Source organism: Gymnodraco acuticeps, unplaced genomic scaffold (genome assembly GCF_902827175.1).
Source record: "Gymnodraco acuticeps unplaced genomic scaffold, fGymAcu1.1, whole genome shotgun sequence".
Lineage (NCBI taxonomy): Eukaryota > Metazoa > Chordata > Actinopteri > Perciformes > Bathydraconidae > Gymnodraco > Gymnodraco acuticeps.
The window spans coordinates 1,448,020-1,461,914 of record NW_022990224.1 but is presented as its reverse complement, the minus strand read 5'-3'; the positions used below and the strand labels follow the sequence as shown (position 1 = coordinate 1,461,914).

The window sequence follows — 13,895 nt, the reverse complement described above, 5'->3', positions numbered from 1 at the left end:
TATTCATCAAGTCAATGATTCACACTACACTTGTTCCTGTGATGTTTCTATAATTACTGGATGGATAATAATTGCCAAGTGATTGCATTCCCTTCCCTCTTTTTTTCTCCACAGATATCTCTTTAGTGAATTTTACAGACCAATTAGGTCCATTTGAAGAATGGAAACTCACTGAAAACATAATGAAAAAACTGTCATAAAGCAAAAAAAGATTGCATGCTAATACAGTAAACTCTTAACTGAAGTAGAACTGAGCTTTTTCTCTTTTGCCCCGCTCGGAAAGCCACAATGATATGTGCCGTCATTACCGGTGAATATAGGACAGGCAGAGAAGTGGACTCCCTGTGGGTGCCGGCATCTGTTGCAGAGGGTTCAGCACTGCCATGGAAAATTGGACATTTAGGAGCCAGCTGGAGGACCAGTGTGCCCCACTGTGCCCCCCCCCCCACACACTCAGGTGCCCACTGGCTCCAAGCCACCACCAGCTAGAAGCCACTGGACCAAAGCAGGCCAGATGGTGCCCTTGCCAACCTGCGAACTGCCCACCGTCCCCTGCCCCACCGTCCATGCCCTATCATTCAACTCAGGGATGAGTTTGAAGTCAGCACCTGAGGTAAAAAAGTTTGTTTTGGGGAGGAGAGTAGCAGAAAAAGCTCAAGTGAGTGGGGAGTATGTCGGCATATAAATGGGCCCCATTACGCTGTGTGTTTGTTAATGTAAGCAGCTGCAAGGTAGAGTCTGGGAATCAGTCGGTGGAGGAGAGGACGCTCCACGGGGAAATAAAGCCATCTTCAGGCTGAGCTCATTTGTCCGTGCCTGTGAACTGATAGATAATTATATTAGAAGCTTTAAGTGCCGCTCTGCAATACAAGTATTACCACCATCTCCAGAGGCGCAGGACAAAGTACGGAGGAGAGGAATCTGTGGGCTACAACGACGGTGGTCCTTCCCCTGCATCCTAATATGTGGATGTTGGAGTGTATTCAACACAAGGGGCCTCTTCAAATCAAAGTGAAGTTAGAACACTGTTAGTATTGGATCTGTGCAAGTCACCAATTTGATTTTACTTATTCATCTTACAAATCAATCAATTCACTCTGTGTCGCCCAAGTTAAACCGACGTTCGAAGGCTTAATGTATAATCTCAGCAGTTGGTCATGCATTTTGATAATCCTTTAAGAATGACACACTTTTAATCTGGTGTGATATTACCAGCAGGAACATGTAAAGCATTAGATTCACTGCAACCGACATGTACAGCTATCCCTTCGATTCATTTAATACAGATTTCATTCAGGTTGTGTGGCCAACCAATGACTTATTTCCATGAGGTATAGAGTGCTAGACATATCCTGTGCTTATATGAATGATTATCATTATCATTTATTCAAGTATTTAAGATCATCTCAACAAACCACTATACTTTTAATGAGATAACTGCATCTAGAGATATCTGTGTTGGATTCAAAGGAAACAGATATAAGGGATTACAAATACAAAAGTATTTAACCAATGTACCTAGTGTACAAGGTGACTAAATACAATTAAAAAGGTGTTGATTTTCACCTTTAGGGCAACTTGAATATTTTAATTACATGGCAAGTAAGTGAACTCAAGAAAGATGGATGGATACTTTTCTCATCCCGAGGGAAATTGAAGTGATGAGAAGATATTATTTTTGCCTGTTTTTGTTTGCATGGTCAATAATGAACTTTAAAATTATGTTATTTTGTCCATTTAAAGTGGATGTTACTCGTAAATACTTTTTTTTGTTATAAAAGTGCTACGAAACTGCGTATTAACCTTTAACAAAGCTATTATTTACAACTGACTTGACCACAAATGCCCTAGGAAGTAGAACCCTGATTAAAACTCAAAGTAAATTATTAATTCAATTGTTTGGAGAGGTATTATAAAACGTTATGATCGTTTTGGAGGCTGTAGTTTGTGGTGAACAGTGATACATTATACAGAGAGGTGTTTCTGTTATTTAGCCTACCATTATTTAGATAAACAGTGTTGACTAAATAATAGAAACACTTACACAACCAATATTATTTGCATAAAGGTATGGTCTATAATGGGACTGTTGTTTTACACTGCAGTTGTTTAAGCTATAGGTGTACCGGATAAACTGGCGAATAGAAATGATCAAATATAAATAAAGAATACAGATAAACCGCCCACTCATACATAAGCAAAAGACAAGAATTAAATGTAAATGGATATACTTTATTTCACTATTACACAATAACAAGCTTGGAAAGAAAAATTACAAAAAAGAGAAATGGAACAAAAGGCTACAAAGCACCACATAATAAAGACAATTCATAAATGTGGCAAAGGAACCTTATGCTAAACGCCTTTACTCTATCTAAGGTATCATCATCATCATCATCACTGAGGACTTAGAAATCAGCAGAAATGTTTTGGACATCAAGCACAGTCATGCCAGTAATAGTAATATCTTACAGATTCATGTAGCGATGATTCGGAGTGGGGGGGGGTGATCCTTAAAGGTTCACTTTGAAGTGGTGAGACAAAGAAAGTGGGTTTAAGGAAACTGTTTTCCATCATCTGTTTGGTATGATATAGGTTTGCATTTGGTATAAAGAGGAGTTAAGGAGGCAGACGTGGGTCACAACGCATTTGCAAAACACTGCTAATGCTTTTGCATGCATGAGGTACCAGTTGGCTGGACTTATAAACATACGATAAGAGCTAGAAATCTGCAGAAAGTACCTGAAGGATACATTTTTACAATTGTCTGTTTGTGACATTGAATGAATTATCCTGACTTGTAACCCCCCATCCCTCTGAAACAAATTCTAACGAAGCAAACACTGTGTGACCCACGCCTGCAGGAGGACAGTGAGGAGACATAGGGGTGGTGTTACTTTTTTTTTTTACATGGAGAACACTGTACAGGTGCCTTCAGCTCTGCCGGGACTAAAGGCACATGGGGTCCACTGAGCAACAGATGTGTCCGTTCTGGAAGAGAGAGAAGGGAAAAGAAACACATCAGTGATCATCAACCTCTTCACAGTGTTTTCGAAGCTCTGTAGTTCATATGTTAAGGTGGTGCTGCAGCATACAGATTGAGTTTGGCATTTAGAAATCCCCATGGTATCATTTCCGCACCAACTGATCCAATACTTCGGAGGATACAAATGTGAATGCTCTCAGAGACATTTCACTTTTAACTATGGTGACTGGATGGCTAAAGGTTAGCTAGGGTAGAAATCTGACTGCAGCACAGTTCAAAGAGCACATTTTGATTAATTTAAATTAAATGTTAACTTCTTTGATTGAAAGATAGACTTAAGTCTGATATTGATCAGTTTCCCTATTTCCCGTTTCTGTTGTTTTCTATTGTCAGGCAAGCAGAGAACACATATTCCCTTCCAGAAACTCAAGCAATGGAGTCAGTCTTAGTGGATTAGTCCTAAAGCTGAGGCAAACAATGTATGCTCACAATTGTTAATGAAGAGGATATTCGCCTGCTTGGTTTACTTTCAAATGGATTGTTCTGGGCCAAAAGTCTTAAAACTAAAACTTGCACAGAGCAGCTTTCTCCATCTCATTTACTCCCACCAATGATGCTAAAAGTTTGTCTCTGTTTCCTAGATGGAATATTTGAGGCTCCATACATCGTAAGTGCAGCGTGTGCAAACATGTCTGCTTGTTTAACGCCGAGCCGGGTGCTGTGGCTGAGCCGGGGGCGAGGAGAAGAGGAGCTGGAGGAGGTTTTCTCAGTGTGCGTTCTCATAGTCTAGGTTTCAGTTCTTTTTCATTAAAGGAATTGTTGGGTAAATTACACGTATTGCTTTCTTGCTGATCATTTGATGAGTAGATCATATTCTCATATCTGTGGAGAAATATGAATTCACAGCAGTTGGCTTTGTAAGTTTCGCATTAAGATAGGATACAGGAGTATTGTCTTTGCTGTGAGGTTGCCAGGCAACCAGCAATGACTGCATGAAGTTAAGGTCCCTATGAAGGAATAAAACCAGTACTTGTAATTTTAAATATTTCATATATAATATACTTTTTTTAATCAGAGATTTTTGAGAGATATAAATGATTACATTTGTGAATTTATTTTGTCAGATTTCATTACTTTTGGATGAATCCAGGCTAGCTGTTAGCCCCTGTTTTGAATCTTTATGCTAAGCTAACTGGCTGCTAGCAGTATCTTCATATTAAGCAGACAGATATATGAATAGAAGCACTAGTTTTATGTAACTCTGCAAGAAAGTAAACTCAAGTCATTACATTTGTAACTATCCATTTAAGGATAACTCACAGTAGTATTTGGTTTTCATATGCCTATTAATTAGCCCCTAGTTACTAGAGTATATTTAACCTGGACAATTGAAAGCACAGTTTGCAAATGGAGCATTATATCTCATTTTCTATACTCTGAGCTTTATTGTGATTTTGAATAAAACAACATATTTTTAAAGTTTAAATCTCAGTTTTTTTGTCGAACTGTGTGTATTTTGGTTTAGAAAATAGACTGAGTTAATAATTTCATTAACCTTTTTCATCTTTGGGCATTTCTATTAGCCTAATATAAAAATAAATAATTGTAAATTATGTTTTGCTGTCTGCAAAATGAGAATCAGAAACTAAAAGCTGCATTTGCACCGACAGACATATTTACCACACAGTGTAATAAATACGGTGGCAAAGATGCACAATCTGCCTCCACAATGTAAAGTCTGGAGCTCAGTGTGATCTTTCTTTTTCAAAGGACAGAGGGTTCACAATTTCAAAGCCATTTCTTCTGGCCGTCTTTGCTGTAATTTGCTGTTTTGGAGGCTGCGGGCGGGCGTACCTTGCACTGGCACAGGGTGCACTCCGTGCCGTGTTTGATCCAGGAGGAGCCGCTGAAGCGTGAGATGTTGTGCTCGTCTGCGCACGTCTTGGTGATGTCGTTGCGGATGGTGTCGGCCTGGCACGGGTCGATGACACAGCGGGGACAGCACTCGCCGTCGGGCACCACGGTGAACTCACAGTCCACGGGGGGGCACGGCAGAGGCCAGCAGTCCACCTGCCCCTGCTGCAGAAGGGGAGAGAGAATTTCAGAGAGATGAAAAAAGAGATTTAAAATAATCTGTGAAAACGCTCTATTGCATTTCCCTGCCCTAAACAAGTTATTCATTCAAATAGACATATTTCTCCTGACGCTGTGTATTTGCATGCTAGAAGGAGCGTCTCCACTTGATGAAAAAAACTGTAGTTAAGGTACCTTGAAAATATAGATGAGCAGAGCAATCTTCCAACACAGTCAGCAAGTATTTTTCAGACTGTGGAAGTAAATGCTCCGGCTTTTTAATTGACTTGTTCTAGTCCCCCTCTCTCCTTGTTGTTCCTATACTAATCTCACAGCAAACTTTCAGCACAGAGAGCGTTATTGGATTTCTGCTGCTGCCATTTTCTTTTGGCCGGAGAAAACAGGTCATAAACATTGGCCAACTTCATAAGCCCTAACTATTGTACACTATATCATTCAGACCTGACCCACTTCTGCTTACACTGGCATCTATACGCCTTTCTACTTCACACTGACCCTGGGAGTGAAATATGGTGTCAGACTATGTTTAAGCACACTGCAGACACAAAAGGCATACACACACATTAAGTTACAGGAGGCTTGATGCAAGTTTCCCACAGGGGCTATTAAATATCACTGAAAAGTGTCTGGCTCAGCATTATAGGGAATGTTGTAGTAAATTAGGCTGGTTATAAAGCGCAGGCTCTTGCAGGGCTAATGTTCGCTCCCTGCTTCCATAGTGTGTAAACATTTGAAGAGGGAAACCCCCCCCCCCCCCCCCCCCCCCCGACTGGCACTCTTTGCTGGTAGCCAGAGGGAGGGATTGAATCTAGCCTCAGGTACCTGTCCCATGCTGAGGAAAGGGACACTGCCATCTTGGTCGGTTTATGCAGATGTGGCCTATGTTCACAAAGGAATAAGATTTGCTATACAATCAGCTTCTATTTGCTTTTAACCCAGAGCAGTGTGCAGTGGAAACAACCTAAAGCTGAAGCCGGTCTTTGATTTATTTGATACATTTCAGAAGGTCATGGTATCTAGCTCTAAATTAATCTCTTTTCTTTTACATAGATAGATGCAGGGATTCACTGTGGATACGACTGCCTTTCACAAAAAGCCTCCAGGAGATTAGAAATAGTGACATTTATATTTGCCAGGGAATCAACCGGCAGTAATCTGGCTCTTTTCTTCTCTTCGCCCTGACCTAAAGTGCAACCTATGGCGAAGGAATCTGCTCCTTTGATCTCCTGGAGATTTAACAAGATAGCAAATATCAAGCGGCCCATGTGTGCACATTCATGCACAAGGCCACATTCTTGATTTCAAATGATTGCACGGTTAGCGCCCAAAGGATTCACGTCTCTTGGGTCTTGGGAGAATGATCTGGCTGCTGTCGCTGAGTGTTTTAAGGCCCCTGCTGAGCTCTGCTAAGTGTAGCACCATTCAAGGTTCATTTCACGTCCCTGTCACGCTCCCGGAGCCTCGGTACGGTATCGCACGGCAGCCTCCTCCCTCGCCCTTTCAAGTGCTGCTCTTTAAACCGAGCGGCTGGTGGTCCCCTGGTTTGGCTGAATGTGTTTTTATCTCTGACTGCCTGCATGCCTGCTTGTATGAAAGCATTATCATGTGTTGTCTTGGTGACAGATGTGCTCTCCAACATGTACATGTGTGTGTACATACTCGTGTTTGTATTCGGTGTGTGTACATGTGTGTGTGTGTGTGCTCATGCTGCTGCAGCCTGCATCCTCAAATGGGTTTGTGTCTGTTTGTGTCAACATATATAAGTGCCTACAGTGAGCAGAGCCTCAGCGAGAGTGAAGCCGAGCGAACCCATTTTCAGCCGACTGTGCTTCCCCGCTGCCTCTCAGCTGAGCAGTGATTTTCAAGCTCCTGTATAATGGCTCGCTGTAAGAAATATAAAAAGGCAACCCTCAGGTACGGGCATCACAATGGCGGGGTAGGGGAGGGAGGAGATGGTATTAGTGTTGCCACTCAGACCATAAATCTGGAGCCAACTTATATTAGCTACAAGTATGGCTGGTCTTTAAAGGCACCAAAAAGGGAGGGGAGGGAGAAGAAAAACGAGTTTCTAAAGTGCTTGTCTGAGATCCACTGTGAGGATGATTTGTGAGTCACTGAACAGAAGGAGTGACACTGGTGTGGGTGTGTGCTACAGTGTTGGTGAGACAAGACAGTGCGGTATAATGTAAAGAAAGACATTTGCATTTAATATACATATGGGTGTGTGGTGGGGGGAGCATCACAGTATAAGGATTGATTGTTTTTTTGTCAGGTTTATTGGGAAACACTTGAAATGCTTCTCTGTTGTTTGAACAGCAGCAATGTGAATACTGGTTAAACGTCGACATGGCAGAAGACGTGGTGAAACATGTCTTTGAAAGATTTATATGATGCACTATGTTTTATTGTTTTGTATGAGAAATATGATTGCATGTAGAGGACACTGAGGAACACCTATATACTCATCAATCAACACAACCTTCTCAAAGCACACACAGATGATACATCGTGCTACACCTCCCACTCTACAGGCAAACACACTTTCTCCTCTTCTTCCAACCTTCAATAAAAACATACAATCCCATCACAGCAGTGAAGAGGGTCCTTTGAATTCTTTAAAATCTCACTAATTACTTACTTCTGACACAAGTTGAAAAGCAATCTTCATATTCTCCTCTCCGCAACCTTCCTTATTCACCTACTAATCACTCCCCCTCTGCTGCCACACAACTTCTCTCCTTGACTCTCTTTACATAGCACGTCTCTCATTCATTTCCATGGAGACTGGGGTATTGTGCTGTGTGTTGTGTGGGCACTGTGGCACGGCAATGAATGCTTATGTTGTTTTCGCTAAATTGCTCTTGATGAAAGCATCAAAAGTCCCCGCGATGTGAGGTTCATAAACATGCGGGGATTTATTTATCCAGCCGTACTCACCAGGCACTGGCACTGCTGACAGTTCTCCACCCATGTGTCTCCGCTGCCGTAGGTGAGCAGGCCGTTCTGGTGCAGACACTGGCTGCTGAGGCGGGGGTCGCACTCGGGGCAGCAGAACAGGTCGGCGTTGGGGTTGTCGCAGTCGCACACCATCCGGCGGCACATCACCTGGCCAGCCTGAGCGGGGAGCACAGAGCACAAGAGCGCACAGTGTTATGGAACATTGCATCATACAAAGGAAACATTTAAAGGTCACCTATTATGCAAAATCCACTTTTTCATGTCTACTATACATAACCTCTGTGTAAAGAGATTCTGAAAGTTTCAGGGAAAAAAATTCGCTCACTTTTTGTCTTGATCCATTTCTATAAAAACTTGTCTGAAAACGAGCTGATCACATTTTGGCCACTTTATGATGTCATAACGATTTTTGGCTTGTGGAACCATTAGCCAATCAGCAAACAAGGTACCCCCCGCCCCCCAACCTTATCACCTGAATCTCCTCCTAGAGCACCATTGTGTTCTTTTTAACCAAATCTCTCTCAGAGGGGCGTGGGGAGGGGCTCCTTATTTTCATCTAAAGTAACAGACACAGAATCAGCACTTTTGAAACAGGGCTGAAACAGAGGGGTTTATGGGATGCTGCAATGATCTGTTTGGTGTTTAGAGCCAAATACTTCAGAGACATGTTTTGTATATATCTGAGACCTATAATATATTGAGGAAAAACCGTATAATAGGGGACCTTTAAAGTTCATCATATGTTCTTCTTTTACAAGCTATTTCTGGTAGCAGCAAATGTCCTAACCTAAATGAGTCGTAAATCGGGTTAGAGCTATTTATTGTTGTAAGGTTAATGGTCTTGTCCTTTTGTGGAGTGAAGACATGATGTTTCTCCATTTGCTAGAAGATGTGTTTAAAAATAAACCTATATTATATTTATCTTTTCTGTTTGTCACAGCCCCTCCTCGTCTATTCTTGGTGTGAAAATGTGGACATAAGACCCTCTGCGGATCTTCTGACTTTTGTACTTTGACTGCTTGACACTCTGTAACGATTTACCTTCTTGCAAGAATAAACTCCCTGAATGGCCGTCTTATTCCAAGAATCTTCATTTCAGTATAACGGAAAGGTTTCCTCACCATTTCATTATTATTCGTTAATTTGTCTCGATAAGTTTCCACCACAACACATTACATGCATGCAAAGACAAGGCCATTTGTTGTGGGATCATTAAACATGTATGTTGTTAATACGTATTGTAGTAAAGACTGTGTAGCCTAGCAACTGATTAAAAGCTGTATGTCATGGCTATAGAGGCTCCGACTGGAGGAAAGATAGGATCGTAACATGTTTTATGAACACTGAAGCTCGGTGGTTCTTCGGGAGTGTTTGAAAAAGTGCTACTCTGCTGTCTAGTTGTCTCAGTGATTTAAGGTTCCTTCCACATAGAAGAACTTCTGCGGGTCTGAATTCAACTCATTACTTTTGTCACATCCTTCTCTACTACTCACGTCTGGTGCTGCCAATTTAATGTGTGTCTGAGCTATAAAAGGACAAACATGTAAAGGTCTTTCTTCTAGATACATAAGAAACAACATGTGGATTCATCAATACATAGATTTATCAGCAAGTATTTTGATAATCGAATGAGAATTAATATAAGAGTTTAAGCAAAAGTGTGAAAAAGTATCTTTGGTTCCAGCTTCTGAAATGTGAATATCTGCTTGTTCTTGTCTTTGATGAAATTAAACCACGATTGTTTGAATTTTGGACCAGAGTTTGAAAATTGTAAATGACATGTCATGTAGCAAACAATTAGTCATCTTAATGAAGAAAATACTCAACAGATGAATCCTCTCTTGAGATGGAGCAAAACACAATATTGAAGAAATAGAGGGAAAAAGTTTCAAAAGCATCAATATTGACTTAATAGCTTGAATGTCTACTTTAGTTGCAGCTTAAGGTTGTAGTTGTATATTTCTTTATCATTGTTTGCAGGCTTTAATGCCCAAATATTGATTTGAATTGTGCTGAATTGCTTCTCATTTGGGATTCTGGGCCACCCCAATGCCCAGGAGCTCCAGCGATACCTAGAGTTTCTGTAAATTGTTTTTTCTCTGCCAAATTAATAAAAAGCCATTTAAGTTTTGCACTGTTTTATAAATGAGGGGCCCCTGCTGAAAGATGCACTCATGTGGAGAGCCCCACCCATCTGGTGCTTCAAGCTGAATGAAACAATGAACTATTTGCATATTACACAGCCTCAATCTGGCCCATCCCTGTGTTTGTCTCCGCTGCCATGTTTGACCTTGGTGTCCTCCATCAGTTAGTCGCACATCTCCATCTAATATGCAGCTGTGTCCCCCTAACTCCAAAACAATAACATGTTTACTCTTCTGCTTCTTCAATCGCTCAATACAACTCATTTTGACAGGCAGCTCTTCAATCTCGCAAATCAATTAATATGACTCATTTAATTAAAGAGCCATTTCTGCCCTGGTCCTTTGTAATCAAATGAATAATTTGCTGCCTGATCATTCACTACCGACACTAATCCACTATAATCACCTTCCAGTACTGCCAGACACTTGGCATTAGGGTGAGTGAAACGCTGAAATGCAAAGTATGACTGGTCCGTGACCTGATAATCACACAGAGAAAATGTGTTTGGGATGATGGGATGAGTTTTCCGGATCAAATGTCCCCAGATGCTTCGTCACTGGTGTCAACAATCAATCAAAGCCTCTACATCAAAAGCCTGACTCACACTGGTAGAGACCTTTCAAAATGGCTTCATACGTCATGATTTATGAAAGTGCTCGTCAAAACAGGATCCCTGTCATTGACAACCGCACTGTTGCATCAGGGTTTAGTGTAGCAGAGTTTCCTTTCCATGCCAACACATATTCTGTATGTTTCTTTCTTTAAAAGCGGGTAGCTCGGGACAGTCTTCCTTTTGAATTTGATTAATCTTGTGAATATGAATCACACCAATGCATTCTGATATTTGCAAAAATGTTTTGGCCCCAATCAATCAATCAATCAATGTTTATTTATATAGCCCAATATCACAAATGTTACATTTGTCTCAGTGGACTTTACAGTTTGTACAAAATATCAGTATGACAATACGACACCCTCTGTCCTTAGACCCTCTGTCCTTAGACCCTCTGTCCTTAGACCCTCACATCGTACAAGGAAAAACTTCCGGAGAAAACCCACAGTTTAAAGGGAAAAATGGGAGAAACCTCAGGGAGAGCAACAGAGGAGGGATCCCTCTCCCAGGACGGACAGACGTGCAATAGATGCCGTGTGTAAATTGAAAAGATAATACATTTGCAACATAGGTAGTCCAAATGTTTGGAAATGCATGTGTGTATAATAGGAAGATGAATCCACGAGGATATCCATCCAGGACCTATGATCCAGGAGTTCACCTATTGCTTTACTAGCAGTAGGAGTATTGAGATATGTTGATCCTTAACTGAAAACAAAGTCCAAGCAAGCTTGATGTGACATAAATGGCAATGGCTGCTCTTCCACCCACAGAAAGGTTAAAATAATTACCAGGAAGTTAGTCTAGAGTTTTCGGTGTACGACAAGCCATGTCTTAATTTCACTCTTTTTTGTTTTGCGTTAATTGCAGCAGAAGCACATTAGAAACAGAACACTGACATACTCTATACTGTAACAAACTTGAATAACTTTTATCTGGGGTCGTGTTTTAGATCACCACACTGTTTCAAGCTGTATTGGGTCTCAAATGACTTCAACGACAATATTTCCCCATCTGCTGGTAAACGCTCTATCAAGTGCACCTGTAAGAAAATCACGTAGAGTAGCATACAGTGTTTTTTTTAAGTTGTCATTTTGTCTGCCTTCTGCGGTTTGAATTCTGGACCATAATATCAAAACAGTGAACTCAAAGACAACACTTTATAGAACGGTGTGCGGGCGGCCAATGGATTTCCCCAGACAAGACATATTTTCAAATGTTGGACTCACAATTTGTGAATACCCCTTCAAAGCTCAATTAGGTGCAAATGTGTGCATCCTAGTTTGCATTTTGAAACATTAGAAGAACTTAAAAATGCTCTGATGTTATTTCCTTAACTGTTAGAAATGATGAGTCAAAATCGTATTAATCCAAACTGGCATGACATTGATCAGGTCATGTCTCAGTAGAAATATAATAACTCTAACTCATCATCGTTTACACTGCTGTACGTCAATATATATCATTTGAATACCCCCAACTGTTTCAAGGGGAGCCGTATGATTACAGGACAAACCCAAGGAACATTGGTTGCTGATTGACACTGTGGGGGACATCATCTTTCTTAGGGAAGAGCAGGCTTTTGATTTGTTATTATTTGTTCAGAAACTTGGATAGGGGAGCAAGAATAAATAAAGAACAGAAAATGCAATCATAAACCAGTTGGGTGCACATGCAGTAGCAGAACGGAACATCATTACTCCACTATCTATGGCACTGGGTTTCTAGCTGCCTCTCTGTCTTCCCTACACTTCTCCATCTTTCTACCTGTCTGTTTCATCCAATCCATCCTCCTCTGCTTCTGTCTCTGTGTCCATCTCCCTCTGTTTCTCACCTGGCAGGAGCACACGGAGCACCTATCGCTGTCCAGCACCCAGATCTGCCCACTGTGCTTGACCTTGTTGTCATGGATACAGTCGCCGGTGCAGTTATGCCCGTGGGGGCACCTGCAGTCATAACCTCCGTCCAGGTTGAAGCACACCGTGTCGTTGGCACAGGTGTTCCTCCCCGACTTGCATTCATTAATATCTGTAGGGAGCACAACCAGGATGACATCATACATATGCTCAGGGCAGGGAAACGTTTATGCAGGGCTCGTGGAAATGATAACACTAAGATATTAAAAAGCCGCAGTGACAATAGAGGAGCATGTCCTGTCACAGAATGGTTCACAGTACAACATGTAGTAATGAGCATCCACTTCTTCCTCTGTCATTCTGAGGAAGATAATGACCTGCTCTCCACACCTGTTGGCTACAACTCAAATACAAAATGTTTCAGATTTGGGAGAAGCATACCATCTAAAATCTATGTAACCCAGAAACCTACTTTTGTTGAAATAATAACTTTGCTTTGTGAAGCCCGGACAGGTGCCTTTAATGTGTGTTTTTTCCGTGCTTCTACCAAATCAAACTGACAGCTAAGATGGGGTCAACGAGTCGAGCGGAGCCAGCACTATTGTTACAGGCAATGCATCAACGTTGCTGTAGATTGAGGGTTTCCATTTTGACAGCTGATACTTCTCCTGACAGGCTGTATCAAAGATTGTTCCAGAAAATTAGCAGGCTGCTAAAAAAAAACCTGACATTTGAGGAGCAAAATATACTGGTAGTGACATACCTATCCAATGACACCATTACTTACAGGAGTGTAACAACACGTAATAAAAAACAAAAGTTGAGTGAGTTTTAGATAGCGGGAGACTCATATTTCTGAGTTTAACTTAATTAGAAGACACCGTTAGTGCTTGCTTCTGTTACTTGAACCTCACACCCGGGAGCTAGAAATCAAAGAGAAGACCTTTATATCTGTGAAGGGACTGAGATGTCAAATTGGGGGGCCATGAAGTGGATAATTAATGGGGAATCTTTCTATTAATTGGGCATTGTGGACCTTTCAGATGCAACAAAGGTCATATTCGTTCAGTTTTAAATGGTATGAACCTAATTTATATGTGCGAAATAGAACATTTGAAGTAAATGTCAAATTCCATTGAGTAGACATCGGGGTGGAATTGCAACTTCAAAAGTAAAAGTAAAAAACATAATTAATCATGACGACATGAAAGGGAACGATCTATCCTGAAAAAAGGTTAAAATG

At 41.2% G+C, this 13,895-nt stretch overlaps 1 protein-coding gene across 1 annotated transcript in view; it reads right to left on the bottom strand.

The window, feature by feature from the left end:
- Nucleotides 1-2,211: 2,211 nt before the first annotated feature.
- The window catches only part of nell2a (neural EGFL like 2a), a 91,035-nt gene continuing 79,351 nt past the window's right edge, over nucleotides 2,212-13,895 (bottom strand). The window contains exons 17-20 of the mRNA XM_034218737.1: nucleotides 12,631-12,824; nucleotides 8,018-8,194; nucleotides 4,841-5,065; nucleotides 2,212-2,991 (exon numbers count right to left, since the gene is read on the bottom strand). Coding sequence (XP_034074628.1) covers nucleotides 2,950-2,991; nucleotides 4,841-5,065; nucleotides 8,018-8,194; nucleotides 12,631-12,824 — 638 coding nt within the window. The 3' untranslated portion in view covers nucleotides 2,212-2,949. The remainder of the gene's footprint in view (nucleotides 2,992-4,840; nucleotides 5,066-8,017; nucleotides 8,195-12,630; nucleotides 12,825-13,895) is intronic.